This window comes from Saccostrea cucullata, unplaced genomic scaffold (assembly GCF_032062105.1).
Source record: "Saccostrea cucullata isolate Sc308-1 unplaced genomic scaffold, CSIRO_AGI_Scuc_v1 ctg1515, whole genome shotgun sequence".
NCBI lineage: Eukaryota > Metazoa > Mollusca > Bivalvia > Ostreida > Ostreidae > Saccostrea > Saccostrea cuccullata.
The window spans coordinates 1-19,597 of record NW_026939761.1 but is presented as its reverse complement, the minus strand read 5'-3'; the positions used below and the strand labels follow the sequence as shown (position 1 = coordinate 19,597).

Below are 19,597 nucleotides of genomic sequence, written 5' to 3'. Positions count from 1 at the left end.
ATTAATTGCAGAAGTGAAGTCACATACATTTATATATTCATGTTTTCATGTTCGGTATTCTCAAAATTTTACACAATCCACGGTTTTTTTTTATTTATTTAGCCTTTATTGAACAGTTCTAATAGATGTAATAAGAACATAAGGTCCGCCGAGAACCTGTTTTATACGCAATTACTCTCCTCATGCCCCTGCGCTAAAAATAGCGACATGTAATACTATATAAAAACTAATAAAAACAAACGGGGCGGGGCACTTTGAGAGGGGCAAGAAACGTCCTAGGAAGTTTTGATATAAACTTACATCACATAAGCTCAAAATCATCTTGAAATATCGCCTGGAAATAATAGTATTACACACAGACAGAATATATAAATTTACGACCTTGAACTTTTGACGTCAAAATCAATAGGGGTCTTCCTTAGGTCACAGTTCTGTAAAATTTCATTGCAATAGCTCAAATAGTTCTAGAGATATCATGTGGAAACGAAAGTGTTTTATCAGACAGAATTTGCTTATTTATGACCTTGACCTTTGGACCTCAAAATCAATAGGGGTCTTCTTTAGTCCATAGGGAGTTGCTATGCTGAATTTTATTGCAAAAGCTCAAAGGGTTCTCGAGATATCGTGTGGAAACGAAAGAGACTGACAGAAAGACGGACGGACGGACAAACCCAAATTAATATCCCCCACTTTTCAAGTGTGGGACAATTAGACCGTGAGGGCCGAGCATAGGACAAAATTTGCAGATCTCCAATGGCAAGTGGTGGCGTCTCCATATTAGTGAAAAATTCTGGAGAGGGACATACAATCAATAAGAACCCTAAAATGTCCATCATTTTTTCCATATCCTCCCATACTTAGTGTGTAGATGTTTACAGATGTTAATTTTCAGCAATTTGCTGTATTGATATAGTACAACTCTGTATGACAATGTGCGAAATCCATTTTGAATGAATGCACATGTAAAGTATGAAAGCTTTAGCACCAATTGCAACTGTTCAAAGTTATGGTCAAGCTAAAAGTGTGGTAATGTTTTGTAAAAGTTGGTCAAACTAAAGATCAAGAGGTCAACTTTGGTGGTATCCAAAGAAAGCTGTTGTCACAAGAATTACACCTGCGAAATATGAAATCCATAACTCCTACCACTCAAAAGTTATGGGCAATGATTAAGTTTTTGCGAACAGTCAGACGGAGAGGAAAAAATGACATGTACATATTTCCCCGACATTTTCGTTTACGGGGCATGAAAATGAATAACATATATCGATATTTTAATCTTTTTTCCCTGCAATAATTCAACATGAAATTTTAGGTGAGACTGCAGATTTCACTGTTCATAAACTAGAGGAGGATGGTTCTTTGGTAGAGGTGGTGCCAGCAAGTGGAGGTCCCTGGGGCGGATCGTGTGTGAATCGAGCATTCCATGATGTTTTAGTAGAATTGTTCGGTGAAGATGTCATGTGGAGATTCAGTACGGAGCCTGAATATATTTCAGATTATCTTGAGTTTTGGGAAAAAATCGAAAAAATAAAAATAGAAATCAGACCAGATAGAACGGGAAGAACCTACATTCCTTTACCACTGGCATTCCAACATTTAGTGAGGAAAATCAATAAAAGCGAAAAAGAATTATCCGACACCATTGAAGAAGTTATCAAAAATTCAAGATTCAATGATGACATGAAATTTAAAGAGCTGCGCCTACGGGTGACAATGTCTTTCTGTAAGCAATTGTTTGTTCCTACAATAAATTTACTCACTGACCATTTAGCTGAACTTTATGGAAAACTTAGAGGGGATTTACAGGCGGTTGTAATGGTTGGGGGATTTTCAGAGTGTAAAGTTGTCCAAGAAGCTGTGAAGGAATTCTTTAAAGATAAATGTAAAGTGGTGATCCCACCTAAAGCCGACCTTGCTATCTTGAAGGGGGCTGTCTATCTTGGTCACCAACCACATCTTATCTTCGAACGTGTGGCGAGATATACTTATGGAATCCAAATTTGGCCAAAGTTTGATAAAATAGTTCACATGAATTCAAAGCTTGTTAGGATGGGAGATGAGAAAAGATGCAGAGATGTATTTTTTCAATTTGTTAAAAAGGGAGAAAAAATTAAACCAGAAGAAAATTCTTGCATATTCAAGGTATTGAAACCAGAAGAAAGCATGCTAGAAATTGGCGTATTCATTTCAGCTGACAATGAACCTCAATATGTTGATGATAGTGGATGTATTAAGCTTGGGCTTATTGAACTTCCACTTCAAAGTGTTGGAGAAGATGGGGATTCCGAAATCGAAGTTTCTTTCATATTTAGTCATTCAGAGCTACAGGTTAAAGCTTGCAATTTTAAAACCTACAAAGAATATAAGATTACATTTGATTTACTCTCTATATGAACAGTCTTCACTTTCAAAGGAGCCAATTTGAGACATCCCTGTTGGAAACGGTATTTAAATGTAAACATGTATCTGGAATTAATGAATCTTTGTATTTGAAGAAAATGAAAAAAAAAAACAACAACAACAACAAAAAACCCAACAAATCAACAACAGCGTAAAATTCAATGCAAATTTTATTATTCTTAGTCATCAAACTGTATTTCATATGCTGGTATATTTTACATCTGTGATTTTATTTGTGTGATTTCAATGTCAGCAGACGGAAAATTTATTCATTAATTTTTCTCCCAATGTGGATATATTCTTTGTGGTCATGATTTGCTGACACATTAGTTATAAAAACACACAGTGTCATGTCATAGCAGTGTCTTATTTCCTCAAACTTTAGCCCCTAGGGGGAAAAATAGCCTCCTTACTGTAGCCTTGACTGTACATGTGTTGCGCAAATGAAGTGTTACAAAGTGTTAGTGTTATAATATTCTTTAATTATTTATGAATTGCTTTGTAACAAATATTGATAAATCTTTATAAGATAAAATAACAAAATCAGTTGTCAATTTCATTACTGTATCAGCAACTTTTCGGAGTGTAAATGTTGAGGTGAGGTCGTGGGAACAGTCCATCTTAGCCATGAAACAGTAGGTATGTTCATGAAAGATATGTCCTAAGACCATTCCTAAGATATGACTTAGGAAGAAACTTAGGCACATCCTTAAGATCAGCTTATGACATATCATAAGATGTATCCCGACGGTGACTTAGGAACATTTTAAGTTAGGACATCCTAACTTACAATGAACATTTGTTTCTTACACATTTATCGATAAATATAAAATTATGGAGACAATTTACGGGAACGAAATAATTATATACATGTAACATTAAAAAGGAAATCCATTTTCATGTCCATGTGAACTCAGTATATTTTAATGTTTGCTTTATAAAATATTTAATACCGCTTTAAAATCTATAGAAACAAACGAATTGTAGTTAAGATTTATAGTTTAAAAAATAAAAACCTTTGAGTGATTTACCCTGATGGTGATTATGTTATGAAGTTTTATAAAAGTTTACTTCATTTTATAAATAAGCTGATTCAAAGTAAAATAATGTTTTAGGACACGAAAAGTATTCAGTCAGGGAAATCACTAATTTTAAGTTAAACTCTCAACAGTTTAAATATTTAAATGACAAGTTTTCTTTTTATTTGTATGTTCTCCCAACCAGTTAATAAAACAAGATGTGTTTCTGAAACACTATGCGCCCGGCGGCAACAAAGATCAAAAATCTATTTTTAGCATATTGGTCAGTCAAGGTCACAAGGCCATTGAACTTGGTGTCACTTGAAAGAACTCAATCGGTGGAGTATGCATACCAAAAATGAAGTCCATATCTTCTAAGGTTCTAAAGTTATCGCAAAAAGTGTAAAAAGCTATTTTTAGCATATAAGTCACAGTCAAGGTCACAAGATCATTCACCTTGTCGTCGTTTGTTAGGACTTTGTTAGTGGAGTAAGTATACCAAACATGAATTCCCTATCTCCTATGGTTCAAAAGTTATGACAAACAGTGGAAAAGCTATTTTTAGCATATTAGTCACGGTGAAAGTCACAAGGTCATTGACCTTGATGTCATTTGAAAGAACTTTATTAGTGGAGTAATTATTCCAAATATGAAGTCCCTATCTCTTATGGTTCAAAAGTTCTGACAAATAGTGGAAAAAGCTATTTTTAAAATATAGGTCACAGTCAAGGTCACAAGGTCATTGACCTTGATGGCATTTGAAAGGACTTTATTAGTGAAGTATGCATACCAAATATGAAGTCCCTATCTCTAATGGTACAAAAGTTAAGGCTTATGGTTCAAAAGTTAAGGCGAAGGTTAAAATTGACAACAGACAGACAGACAAACAGATAAACTGACAAACAGATAAACAGACAGGAAGAAAACAATATACAATGTACGCCCGGGATATAAAAATTAGAACATGTTGATAGTTTCATTGTCTCATAATAGCACGTAGTATGCTAGCAGATCGAGAAGAGTGAATGGAGGGCTGGCCCCTCCTCATTTCCACAAGTTTATTGGTATTACCAGGTTGGGCGAAACGTAAATTCCGCTATAATAGTGGGAAAACACTATTATAGTGAAACTACGCTATATTTCCTGCTTTGGATACCTTCAGTTTCATCCGATAACATGCAAGGCGTTTGAACAGCAAGTCATGGTGGGTATTAAAATGAACAAAAACTGTCATGCTTTCATGTTTTGAATTTTAATAAATTTTCTACCGTTGCGTTTTATTATGCGATCACTCTTTCTTTTAACGGATGTTGCATTTTTTAGGTCACCTGAGTAAACTCAGGTGACCTATAGCTATCCGTTTTCGTCCGTCGTCGTGCGTCGTGTGTTAACATTTGGACATTTTCAGCTTCTCTGCAACCATTGAACCAATTTAAACCAAATTTGGCACAAAGCATCTATGGGTTAAGGGAAACAAAAATTGTGAATTTCATGATCGCTGCCCCCCTGGGGCCTGAGGGGTGGGGCCAAAACCACTAAAATTAATGCAATCTTTAAAAATCTTCTACTTTACTCCTGGACATCAAGCAGTCAAACTATTTGCATGATTGTAATTAGCATTGAGTCCTCTACCAAAATTGTGAAATTCATGGCCCTGGGGTCAAGGGTTCTAGTGCTAGGGCGGGGCTAAATAAGTATATAGTAAAAATGCATTATTTCTTTGAAAATCTTCTTCTCTGCTCCTGGGTATTAAATAAACTTACTAAGTACATAGTTATGATGAGCAAGAGTGCCTCTACCAAATTTGTGAATTTTAAGGCCCCAGGGTCATGGGTTCTGGTGTTAGGGTGGGGCTCTATTGATAATATAGTAAAAATACATGATTTCTTTGAAAATCTTCTTCTCTGTCCCTTGGTATTTAATAAACAATGTAAGTAAATAGTTATGATGAGCAAGAGTGCCTCTACCTAAATTGTGGATTTTATGGCCCCAGGATCAAGGGTTCTGGTGTTGGGGGGGGGGCTCATTGATTATATAGTGAAATTACATGAATTCTTTGAAACTCTTCTTCTCTGCTCCTAGGTATTAAATAAACTGACTAAGTGCATATTTATGATGAAAAAGAGTGCTTCTACGAAAATTGTGAATTTTATGGCCCCAGGGTCAAGGGTTCTGTGGTTGGGGGGGGCTCTATTGATTATATAGTGAAAAGATATTAATTCTTTGAAAATTTTCTTCTCTGCTCATAGTTATCAAATAAACTAACTAAGTACATAGTGATGATAAGCAAGAGTTCCTCAACTAAGATTGTGAATTTTATGGCCCCAGGGTCAAGGGTTCTGGTGTGTGTGTGTGTGTGGGGGGGGGGGGGCTCTATTGATTATATAGTGAAAATTTGTGAATTCTTTGAAAATCTTCTTCTCTGCTCCTAGGTATTATATAAACTAACAAAGTGCATAGTTATGATGAGCAATTGTGCCTCAACCAAAATTGTGAATTTAATGGCCCTATCATGAAGGGTTCTGGTGTTGGGGGGGGGGGGGGCTAGGGGGCTCTATTGATTATAAAGTGAAATTACATGAATTCTTTAAAAATCTTCTTCTCTGCTCCTAGGTATTAAATAAACCAACTAAGTGCATAGTTATGATGAGCAAGAGTGCCTCTACAAAAATTGTGAATTTTATGGCCCCAGGGTCAGGGGTTCTGGTGTTAGGGTGGGGCTCTATTGATTATGTAGTGAAAATACATTCAATCTTTGAAAATGTTCTTCTCTGTCTCTTGGTATGAAGCAGATGAACTACCTATATTTATTATTAGCAAGTGCCCTAATCTTGCAGAATTGTGAATTTCAAGGCCCCGGGGTCAGGGGTGGGGGTGGGGCTCTACTTATATACTGGAAATGAATTAATTGTTTATAATCTGGTCCTTTGTATTTATAAACCATTTATTTACTTTTTGATAGGCAATTTTAAGGGTGCCTTTTAAAAATTTGTGCAACCTAGGGTCATGGGGTTTATGTCAGAGTGTTAGGGGCACTACTGATTATTGATGAATATTACTGATTAGTTGGAGTGCATTTTTGTTCCCTTATCCTGCATATGGGTATTCAGTAACCAAACTAAGCGACTGTTAAGTTTATTGTTATGATGATCAATGGTGCTCTTTCAAACTTGTGAATGCCATATAGCATCTGGCTTAAAGCATATTATTGAATTTGGTTATTGAATCAAATTCAATACACTGTAACTGGAAAGTTGTTGCATAATGCTCAGGTGACCTATAAGGCCCGTGGGCCTCTTGTTTACATAGCAACCGATGATTGCAGGGATATTGAAGTTTGTTTGAATCTCACTTACTGCTCATAAATGTGCACAAATAAATGCTTGTTGCAATATTGTCAACTCGCACTGAAAAGGGTTTTGGAAATTAAAGAATAAAAAGATTATTTTTGTCTATGGTAACGGGTATGAAGGCCCGTTATGGTAGACGGAAAGACACATTATGGTAAACATAAAAATATTTATACAGTGAAAACTGTCTAATCCGACACCTGAATAATCCGACACACTGTCAATTCCGACGTTAAATTTCTTCCCCATTTTAATATTTTCTTTGTTTGTCACACTGTGCAATCTGACACCCTGTCTATTCCGACATAAGATTTGTCTCCCAGTGCATGTCGGATTAGACAGGTTTCACTGTATATATATTGATAAACTCGATTTCTCTCCTTCTAACAAAATCAATTTATTATAAATAATAAAAAAAAACACTTATATAAACAATCCTAGAAAAGCTATCTAATTTTTAATTTAATTCCACTGGTTAATTGTTTATTTCAGAAAAAAGTCAATTTATTTCGGGAATATTTTACAAGAGTGCCTGTAAACTTATTTTAAAACATATTCAAATAATTATGATTTAACAATCTTTTTAATTCCGCACAAATGTATCTTATTTAAGACTACATGGTTATGCACTAAGGCAAGAATGATTTGCCTTTAAACTCTGACAGAAAAAGCTATAGTTTTTTATTGTTATTTGAAAAATATTTATATATAGAAGTATTTAGCAAAAAAAAAAATACATTAAAAGTACTAAATTTTCAGACTTTTAGATTTATGTCATTGTTTTATTGTTTAAACCACAAGAAAACTTAAAATAACCAATCAACACTGCTCAATATTCAGCATTAGAAGTGTCTAAAACATCCTTGACTCAGTTAATTTTTTCCTCAATTAAAAATTGATGTAAAGCATCAAGTCGGCTGCAAACAATTTAGCATTTGAAAAGGTATTTTAACAATTTTGAAAGCATTTCTAAGAACAAGATATTCAAAGCTGAACTAGAATCTTTAGAAGCGTATACCATAAACGTAAATTATTACATTTAGCTGTGTATTCTACTGTATTTAGCAATTTTGGTAGGAAACAGAGTCATCTAATTCAAGTACATTGCTAAATGCCTTATACATTAACTTTTATAACTACATGTAGCAAGTTCAGACAGCGCTAAATCAAACCTACTTTAACTTGATTAAAATTGAATTTCCGCCAAATTTTTTACATACCAAATGTTATACATTCACAGTATTTTCATTTTCAATCAATTCTTTTATCATTTACTTCTTAGGCGTCAGAACCGGGGAAGAAGGGATGGGGGGAGGGGGGGGGCTTAGACACCCCCTTCCCTTTTTTGCAAAGATAAACATTTTCTAGATATTGAAAATGGGGTTTACCTTTTCTGTTGGTTACCCCCCCCCCTTCAATTTGTTTCTGACTCCTATGGACTTTATTATATCGTTGAATTTATCATGTTTATCTGATGAGCAAATGCACTAAAATATTTATGTACGTACTTATTTAAAAAAATATTTATTTATAATGCTTTGAACCGAACCACGAGCATCCTGGATCTTGATCATGTGATAATTCTTATGGTTTCGCAGAAAAGGCTATACTGCAAGGCGCTGGACAAAAATTGGAAACGAAATATTCCTTGTATCAGTCGCATCGTTCGCAGCTGTAACATATTCAAAACAATTTTTACGAGATGAATTTTTTAACAGTTTTTTTTTTTATTTTTTATTAACCAAGCACTTTATGTACCACGTCATGATGATGCGACCGAAAAATCATAATTTCCCTTTATATCTATACATATAGTACTTTTGTAAACTCTTTTTATATCGTCAAAAATTATCAAATATCTTGATGATAAATGACAATGAAATTGAAACATTACAACAAAAACATTTTAAATTTGTTTCTAAATTTAAGCATTTATAAAATATTTTTCTTATGAATTTCTACATGTTATCAATGAATTATTATACTGAACTATTGCAAAAATAACTATTTTTCAGTTCCCATGTTCACTATTTAACACAAACATGCACAAAAAGATCGGCCGCAGTAGCGTCTGATAATAATGGGTCTCTCCGTTTACTATAACAAGCCTCCATACCCGTTACCATACCTGTAGACAAAAATAATTTTTTTCTTTAATTCCATAAACCCTTTCCAGTGCGAGTTGACAATTGCAACAAGCATTAATTTGTGCACATTTGTGAGCAATAAGTGACATTCTGCAATCATCGGTTGCTATGTTAAAAATGCAACTTCCGTTAAAAAAAGAGTGCTTGTATTATTAAACGCAACGGTAGAAAATTTATTAAATTCAAAACATGAAAGCATGACAGTTTTTGATCATTTTAATACCCACCATGACTTGCGGTTCAAACGCCTTGCATATTATCGGATGAAATTGAGGGTATCAACGGCAGGAAATATAGCGTAAGTTCACTATAATAGTGAGATACCACTATTATAGCGGAATTTACGTTTCCCCCAACCTGATTACTGTATGATGGAAGTTTTGATAAATGACGAATACATGTATGTATATCGCAAAAAAAAATTCCTTATACCTCAAAACGTATTGAGAATTTGTAATACGTCAAAGAAGCAAAGTTGTTCAAAATGTCAAGCTTAATCTATCAGAGAAATAAAAAAGTCTGGTGTCGTCACTTTCGGCCAAACCGGAAGTAGTCGGGAAATGCGTATTTTTGCCGTTCTTGACAAGTTTTTTGGTAACATATGACTCTGGGAGCATAAAAATTAATTTTCCGTCCGTCGTCGTCACTTCCGGTCAAACTGGAAGTATCAAAAATGTTTGCAATAATTAACATAGCTTTAGAGGATTTAAACCATTTTGGTGTGTTATTTCTTATTTTTATTAAAAATGAAAGCTATTTCCGATCAAACAGGACGGAAGACCTACTCGTTGCTTTGCAACGAGCTCTGCTCTAGTTGTTTATATATTCATACGTCAATGTATTACCCAGCAGGCATTTCAACGTTGATTCAACGTTGAATCAACGTTGCACTTCAACTTTGAAATTTACATCTGCTGTGTTTTTCTAGTAAGCCAACTGTGAAATTGATTTGAAAACCATTTTCGTGTATACTCACGCGAAGAAATATATTATCTCTAATTTTGATGACCGTTACATATTATGTACTACGGTTATTGATCTAGCTGAACATACATGTAGTACTCATTGAGAAACGTGCGTTAATGTGACGTCACAATGAGGCCGCAGCGACGTTAGTAAAAATGCAACGATATAGGGCAGCGAAAAATTTAAATATTTAGCCCATTTTAGTTGCTTCCAAACATGTAAAATGTCAATATAAGGAATGTTTTTTTCAGTTAACGCTTCATGAAATATGCCTACGTGACAAGTCTGTGTGATTCACACACCAATAACACACACAAAACTTAAAAACATTCCTTAAATCAACGTTGAATTTTGGTTGCATATGAAATTTGAGGCAATGTTGAAACATAACGTTGTTTCAATGTCAATTTTCAAAGTTGAATCAACGTTGAACATACTAGGTTGAATTTTTGGTTGATTTATTGTTGATTTGTGGTTAATTTTTGGTTGCAAATGAGAGTTGATGCAACGTTGTTTCAACGTCAAATATCAAAATAGAACAAAAATGAATATTGGTTGTAATTACGTTGAAATTTTTTGGTTGTACAAACGTTGATATTTGGTTGATATCACGTTTAATTTATATTACACTTTGCTTTATAAACAAAAACATATCAAATTCTAATAAAAATTTTTATTCAAGTTGCGTAATATTTATATAAGTTATAATCCAGTATTACGATTGTGAGAGAAGTCATTTAGTTTGTATTTTAAAGACAAACACGAAATTGGATACAATCACTGAATCTCAAAATCACTACTTGAAAAAAATATATATTCCTAGTGAAAAGGGGGTCACAGTTATCACATTAAGGTTCCTCAGAGTACGCGTCTGTCTTACACTAATAAGTTCCATAAAGTGGCGGATCCATTGATTTTAATCAAGCATATACATCTGTAGTTAAGGGGTACCGACCCTCTGATATGACAGAGAACTCTCAGAGACAGTCATAGAACAAAACATGAATACTACTCACAGTTTTCTTAATCAGAGTTCCCTAATTTAGACCTCTGAATAGTCAATTCGATGAAATCTGACATGTGATGGAAACATTACTTTCTATTTCTTTTGCCAATCTCAGACTAATTGTTTTATAACATTTTACAATAAAACATTTAAATCCTACTTTAAAAGCATTTTAAATTGAATAAGTTGTATTTTTTAAAAGACTATTCTAATAATGGTTAAATGTTTCAAGTACTTAATACAGAATTTTTTATAAGTATGAATTTTTTTCAAATGAAGAAGGATATGGAAATAACGAACAGTATTCAATCTCAACGTCCACCAAACAAATATACAAAATAAGAGCAGAGCAAACACGGACCTCCGAAACATCAGAGGTGGGATCAGGTGCCATGGAGGAGTGAGCATCCCCTGCCGACCGGTCACACCTGCCGTGTGCTCGTTGTCATAATCAGGAAATAACGAAAAAAATTCGTTGTCAATTCAGTGTATAAATAATGGACTAACAATTGGTATGAAAAACGTCAGTCAGCATTTCATTCAATGATAAATTGTATTTGCTGACAAGGTCATTGTATCGACCATAGAATTTACGAAATGATGACTTTAAACGAGACTGTTGATATTCTTGTTTCATCAACTTGCTTGTCAATAATTTACCTCGTTTAAGAAATTGTTCAAACGTAGAGCATAATCTTGCGTATTGAATCAACTGAGATATAAATACTCTGTATGCAGGTGATGAAGGTATATTGCTGCATAAGTAAGGGAAGTTGACGATAGAAAAGTTTAAGTCATCACGTTTATCATATAGTTTGGTTGTTAGATTACCATTTGTGTCTTTTTTAAGTAAAATATCCAAGTATGAAGCAGAAGTGTCCGACTCTGTGGTATCTTTTATCTCAAGCTCACCAGGATATATCGTGTCGACGTAGGAATGGAAATTATCATTATTAATTGACACTACGTCGTCGATATATCTAAATGTCGATTTGAAGGCCACAGCAAGTGTTTTTTTCTTTTCACGCAAAAGATTTTGCATAAATTCTGCTTCATATGAATATAAAAATAAGTCTGCTAATAACGGAGCGCAATTTGTACCCATGGGAATTCCAATAGATTGTTGGAATACCTGGTCTCCAAAAACCACATAGATATAATTGTCAATCAGAAACTCAAGCATCTTCTTGATGTCAACTTCAGAGTACTTATGTGTGCAATCAGAATCTGTTTTAACAAAATAATTTTTCAAATGACCAATGACGAGGTAAGTAAACTTACGAGTTCCATTTTTGTTGAAGAAGCAGCTGTCAATGATATCAAAAAGCCTGGATTTTAATTTGTCGTGCGGAATTGTTGTGTATAAAGTTGAAAAGTCGTAAGTTTTTATGCTGTTGATTTTTGTAAAGTCTTGTGAGTTCAAATTGTTCAAAAGTTCTTTAGAATGTTTAAGTATCCACATCTGATTTACACCACTACTTGAATATATAGTTGTACAGTACTCTTGAAGTTTTTCCTTCACTAATGTCAATATTTTAGTGACAAGTAACGAAAGACGCTTGGTTGAACATTTACTGGAACCTGCAATGTATCTTTGTTTGTAAGGATTCTTATGAAGTTTCGGAATCCAATATATATATAAGGTAGTTCAAATTCATTTTGGCTCTGTGGAATATTAAAAGTATTCAAAACTGACAGGTGATTTTGAAGAATTTCTTCCTTAGAAAGAGTAGTATATGTATAAGTAGGATTACCACTTGTAGAATTAAATCCAAGTTCTTATGAAATGCAATTTATATAATGAGCCTTACAAACGAAGACAATGTTGTTACCTGCTTTGTCGGCAGGAACCAGTACGTACTGATCGTGTAATCTATCTAATTCTTTTTTCACTTCGGGTTTATTGAACACAGAAGGATAGATGGTTTTAATTTTGCCCCTCATTCTTTTAATACGTGACTTTAACATGGATCTGATACATTTAATCCATTCTGAGAAGGTGTCAATGTCTTCTTTTTCATTTCTAGCCCATCGTCTGGCGTAATGTTCAACAGAATCCATAATATTCATGAAATTCCGACGCCAGTTAAAAGATCGGGGTTCCCTATATTTAGGACCTTTTAAAATAAGTGATTTAAGGTCCTCATTACGAACTATATTTACGTCTCCTGTAATAACGTGTCCAGCAGGACTATAATTATAGGGCGAAGAAGAACATGAACACGAAAGGGGATTATTTTTCAGATAGTCAATATCCAGGCCATGTAAAGTATTTTTGTAATTGAAAAGTTTGGAAGCAATGGTCGATGTATATTTGTAGGAAATACTTATATTTGTAAGAAATCTTTAGAAGAAAAATAATTCCTCCTCACAGATGTATTTTTTTCTTACAACCACATACAACATTGTAATTTTCTGACTTAGAAAGCATCGCTTCATGATGTTTTCTGACATGATTTTAATAGGTATTATTTTAAGTATTATTTTCATATACAACTCATATTTCAAATTAAATGTTATGATAATAAATCGTTACTGTATCTGTTCTCTATGTTGAAATTTCTTCATATCATGATCTGACATAAAAATAATTTCTGAAAAAATACTTAAGCTGCGCTTCTTACATCAAACTATTTTCTATGTGGCTCTAATTTTATTGTAACAGTTGTTCATGAAAATCAAAATTAGACATATTAAATTTTCTGAGTGAAATTAGATAGCAGAGGGTCGGGACCCCTTAATGACTTCTAAGAAAATCAAATAGGTAATATCACCTTTTCGAATAGGTGATAACACTAATTCAAATAGGCGATTGCATCTATTTAGCACGAAAAGGTGATATCACCTTTAATTCTAAGCTCTCTGATTGGCTCAAACTTGATCACATGATTAAAGCTGAACACGACTCGTAATTATATATAAATAGGCATACGCCATTTTTGATAGCATTATCTACAATACATCAATACTAGGGTATACTCATCGCTTTCGTTACACCTGACTGCTTTATTGTCACCCGTGTTCGTGCTGATAAACTTGCATTACCTTTGAACCTATGAACTGTATGGTTCTTGGTAATAAACAATACAATACAATACAAGACATAATCAATTAAATAAATTAGTATTCTGAATAACTAAAATCCTCTATAATTACTCCATCAATCAATAAAACAAAACACATTTATTTAATATTTTAATATATTTAATTATTTAAATAGCAACAACTTAATTTATGCTGATCTCTAGTCTCTAGTTTTGAAGAGAGAAAACTTCTGGATAAGGGCGCATGCGTGAAGACAACAAGACACGAAAATTTTGGTCTGTACATTTTTGAAAAGTTTCACAGTTTTTTATCGTTAAATTCATAATGCTGTTGAATGTTGTGTGATGGGGCCAAATAGGACCAGATAAGAAAAAGAAAAAATCCAAAAAGAGGAAAAACAAAACGTTGAACACTAGTGGGGAGATCGAGCAGAAAATACGAGTGAACGCAGATCAGGCAGCCATTGTTATACACGTACCACGTATACATTCCACAAACACACTGAGTATGGATCCAGCGTTTAACAATGGAATGATCAGTGGAATCAACGTCTCAAAACTCGTCTCCTACCATACAGTTTCAAGGTAACCAATTACAACCTTATATGCCACAAAGTCCACAAGGACAATTTGCAGGCTATATGTCGCCAATACAGAGTCAATCGAACACTGTCCCTCAAAGCATTGATATGTGCGATACTCTTTCAGTGATATGTAACAAGCTAGAATAGGTGTCATCAAAGCTTAATACCCTGGATCAAATAGATAAAAGGTTAAATGACCTTGAGCGTAATGTAAGCAATGTAAACCAAGAACTGAAAGAATTGAAAAACATGAAAGTAAATGTTGAAGACATTGAGAAGGGCATGAATCACATTTCACTGCAGTACGACGAACAACAAAAGGCTGTCAAGGAGATCGAACGGACATTGAAAGATATAGACAAAAGGTCAACATCAACATTGAAAGAAAATGAAGCGATGCGTGAAGAACTCCAGGCAGTACGGTCAGACTTGTGTGACCTTAAAGAACGTCACCTAGACCTTCAGACACGGTCAATGAGGGACAACCTGATATTTGAAGGGATAGCAGAAACTCAGGAAGAAAACGCAGAGGATTTGATAAAAGAATTCATTAAGACCGAGATGAATATCACAGACGAAATTGATTTCCACCGGGTGCATAGAATGGGTAGGAAGGGTGGAACCCGACCACGACCGATAATTGCCAAATTTGTGCTGCACAAGGACCGAGAAAGAGTCAGGCGAGCAGCCCCTGGATCCTTAAATGGCAAGCCATATGGAATAAACGAACAATTCCCGAAAGAAATTAACGATCGACGAAAGCAATTATACCCCCAATACAAAGCTGCCAAAAGGCAGGGCAAAAGGGCTTCACTAGTCGTCGACAAGCTTTACGTGGAGGGTCAACTGGTACCATTTCAGAACGACCATTCGAGAGATCGAATCCCAGCATTTGAAAACCGCGCCGCGCCACCGACAGCGCATAGAAAATTCAGATATGCGGAAGCGCACTAGGAAAACCAAGGAGAACTGGACCCGGACCACAATTAGCTTACATATAGACTTGTATAGTAAAAACATGTGTTTTATTTTCTTTGTAACTTTTTTTTAAAAATCTTCATTTCCAAAATATCTTTGACCACATGATAGAGCAATGTATCAGATAAATATTCACATCCAGAAATAGGGGTGTTGAATGTGGAATTCCCTAGTTATTAATAAACTTCTGACGTCATGACCTCAGTATGGCTCTCGCTTGACAAAAAAAGTGTAAACAAACCAAATGAATGCTCTTTTCAATTCATATTTCTAGGCATAATTCTTGCTTGAAATGCACCTTGCTGCATATCATTGTAAACTTTAGACACTATACTTTTATTCTATACCCTAAAAGTATCTAAAACATGTGAGCTATTTTTATTTTTTTCATTGAAAGGGAGGCATATGAATTTCCTACATGTGCTACATTTTAGCCATTTGACCTTCACCCTTTAATTGTGGCCCGGATCCTATATGGAGGCATAAAATTCATTAAAAAATTTTAAGGCCATATTTGAAATCCTTAGATACTACTTAACTAATATACCAAGTTTGATTGAAATTGGTTGATATTTACATGTAAAATTACATATTGTGTATACTAAGGCAATACAGGAAAGAAAATGGCCAAAAATGGCAAGTATGAAATTTTAAAATTGAAATATGTAAAAACTGAAAGACAATAAAAGGAACTAATTATTACAAGTAAGTTGTTGATACCTCTTAAACACACACACTCTCTTAAATATGTAAAATACAAGATTTTTAGATTTCTAGGTAATTTGATGATCTGTACCCTGTATTTTCATAAAATTTTCTTAAATTAAGAAATATAAAATCTATCATGAAAATCTGAGAGTGACAATAGGGGTAAACATTTAAAGTACATTTATTCATAAATCAAATGATGTATCACATTACTGATAAAAGTGTACATAACATTCAAAATAAACAGATTTTTAAGCCCACCCCCATATCCTTTTTCCTGACGGTGAAGAGGGGCCATGTGCAGCTGATTGGCTAAGAGTCTTTGTATAGGTAATCTTAATACCCTATGGGAGTCTGTTTTGACAGGTGATTGTCAAAGGAATATATTGCAGTAAATACCACTAAAAAGTGTCCAAATAAACATTGTCATAATTCAATCTTACTTTCAAATCCACTCTTCACTACACATGAAAACAATGAAAGGTGACCGTAAGAGAAGAAAAAATCTTAATTTTGGGTTTAAAAAAGGGAACATTCATTATATCAAGGCTCATCAGGCTACGTTAAATGCCGCAGGAGCTTCAAGTTCAGCGTCAAACATCCAGGGATCCCCTGAGACAGAGACAGCACAGCCCCTTGCTGAAGGCCAGGAAAACATCTCAAGGACACCGATCCTTCGTCCCAGACCTGAGCCATGCAAGGAGCTAAAAAATGAAGAGACGTATGATGAGATTGAGGGAAACCGCATTGTAGACATAAGATTGGTCTTGGAAATGTTTAATGATGCAGCCGAAAGCCACTTTGACCAGTCCAAGCACTGTAATTTTCCAGTGTGGGAATACTCAGGACAGAGGAAATGGGGGTTTGGATGGCAGAAGAGACTACTGTGTACGGTATGTAATTTTCAGACAAATTACTATAAATTATACACTGAAATTCCTACCTTTAACAAACCAGGCCCTAATCCTGCCAGTATCAACTGGAACTTTCAATTAGCCCTGCAGAACACCTCCATGGGGAATCGACGCAGTCGGGAAATGGTAGCTGCCTTGGACATTCCACCTCCTAACCGCAGCTCAATGCAAAGGGCCAGCAATCAGGTCAACACAGCCACTCTAGCCCTGAATAAGAAAGACATGGGTGAGAAGAGACAACTGGTTAAGGCCATCAACCAGTTCAAAGGTCAAGAACATCCAGAGGAACTGGACATTGCCATAGATGGACGCTACAACTCCATAACCTTCGGTAGCAGCAAAAAGCCAGGCTACAATGCATCACAAGCTTACGCCATTGCATGCGAGACCAACACCGACAAACAGTATATTCTTGGCGCGGCAATGCAGAACAAACTTTGCTGGACTGGAACCTGGCTTCGAGGTAATGGTTATAATGTTCATTGTCCGGGGGGTCATGAAGACTGCACAGCTAATATTGAAATGTTCTTACCTCTTTCAGAGTACGAGTTGGCTAAATCCATAGGCGAAGATCTGGCCGCAGACGGGTTCAAGGTGAAGCACGCCACAACAGACGGTGATGCCCGGTCAGCCCAGGGATTCCAAGATGCCATGCGAATTTTTCATCCAGACTGGAGAGTCACTCGACTGGCCGACCCAACCCATGTCAGCAGAGCCCAGTTCCGGCAGTGTCACAGTGCCCACTTCAGCCCCGAGATGTTTCCCTGCAAAACAAGAATGAGGTTAGACCACATGAGAAAAGTTTTTGCACAAGATGTAAAGGCCCGGTGCAGCTTAGTCTATAAGAAACTCATGGATACCTACACTGGAGACATCAACATCATCTGTAGTAAACTTCCTCTTGTCGTAGAAAGTACCATCCTCTGCTACTCAGGAAACTGTTCAAAATGTCGAAGGAATTCAGTGGTGTGTGAAGGTGGAGACAGACACAACTGGTGGAATCAGTCTTATTTCCTCGCCCCGAACAAACTGACATCCCTGCACCTGAATGAAAATGACAAGCACTTGTTAAAAGTCAATCTTGAGATGCGACTTAGCCAAAGTGCCATTAAGGAAATGAAACTCAACACGTCAACTCAGAAATGTGAGGGTCTTAACAGAGCAGTCAGCGAAGTTTTACCTAAGCACACCAACTATTCAAGAAATGCTGAAGGAATCCTCTCAGCTGAGATTTAAGACAAAACAACAGTCCGGGACTAGCAACATCAATGAAAGCAGCAGAGATTACATTGCCACTGTCCGGCCACACACATCAGTACCTAAAAAGCATTGACCAGGAATATGCCTATCGCAGAGAATACAGAAAGAGAAAAGCAGTTAAAAGGCGAGAAATGCAGAGAAAAGCTACGCTAATGAAACAACATGCAGCTAGAAAAGGAAAGACCAAACCCGGGTGCACCTACAACAAAGGGCAACTTGATCCCAAACCCACCAGCCTACAGTCCAAGGGAAGCAATCCAGAGGATCACACCTACTACCAGACATGAGTTGCCAAGACAAAGACAAAACGGCCCTTCTCAGGGCCAACCAAATTATTCGAAAAGATACCTACTATACAAAGTTGTATGAGAAACGTGTAAAAATTAACACCAGGCCACAACCCAAAAACTTCCACATAAATACATAAAACATATCGTACACATACGCACATATGAACATACATACATACATAGTACATACATACTTACTTACTGATCAATGTTTTTGTCAAAAACTACAAACTATATCCCCCCGATCTTCCTTGAAATGACAAACCCATCAACCCCCATTTCTATTTTAGTGAAAAGTACATATTTTTACACAACATAATTTCCACTCACCTGAAATTAAAAACTCCAATACACAACCTCTGTCTGCATGTACAATTATGAGTCGGGCAAAGCCTGAATCCCATTTCCACGTGTTTTCCTGCAAAATAAATCCATGCACATGTTATTGTAAATATTGGCCCAATCACCACCTTCTTATTACGCTTTATTTTGACCAGGCTGAAGGTAGCAGCCAATAACAGCAGCCACTAAGCTCGTAGAAGCTAGCAGCCAATAAGGAAATTCATCAAAGAACTGAGAGTATTCAGACGCAATGCTGGTTTTATACTTTATTTTAGATAATTAAGGGTTAATGATTGGATAATTAATTCGAAATTTAATTACATAATAAATCAGACACTAGGGGGCAGTAAGGCTCACCTGAAGAAAAAAATTATTTTTTGAAACTGAAAAAATATAAATAAATTACACAATCATCTTAGTCCATTTGATCAAACAAGCACTGAGAAATGGTTAACTACTTCAAGAAAAATACCTTTTCAACTCTTTCAGGGACCTCAAGAATATGGCAGGGCCAATAAGCTAACCTGAAAATTATCAATCTATCGATTGTACACTGAAATATTAGACAAGTATTCATCAACTACGTTGA

General features: G+C 35.4%; 1 protein-coding gene and 1 long non-coding RNA gene across 2 annotated transcripts; one reads left to right on the top strand and one right to left on the bottom strand.

The window, feature by feature from the left end:
- Positions 1–14,765: 14,765 nt before the first annotated feature.
- Positions 14,766–15,470, top strand: LOC134253889 (uncharacterized). Its single transcript, XM_062736471.1, has one exon. It carries the CDS (start codon positions 14,766–14,768, stop codon positions 15,468–15,470), a length of 705 nt encoding a protein of 234 aa, XP_062592455.1.
- An 897-nt stretch (positions 15,471–16,367) lies between these two features.
- LOC134253893 (uncharacterized) lies at positions 16,368–19,143 on the bottom strand. The gene is made up of 5 exons (XR_009989194.1): positions 18,997–19,143; positions 17,981–18,160; positions 17,649–17,880; positions 17,146–17,323; positions 16,368–16,906 (listed from the first exon to the last, which is right to left on the bottom strand). It is a non-coding gene; the product is annotated as an uncharacterized LOC134253893 (long non-coding RNA).
- Positions 19,144–19,597: the final 454 nt, after the last annotated feature.

Bases quoted from the DNA above. Each gene is read 5' to 3' on its own strand.
- LOC134253889 (XM_062736471.1), top strand. From the start codon at position 14,766: ATGAAAGTAAATGTTGAAGACATTGAGAAGGGCATGAATCACATTTCA.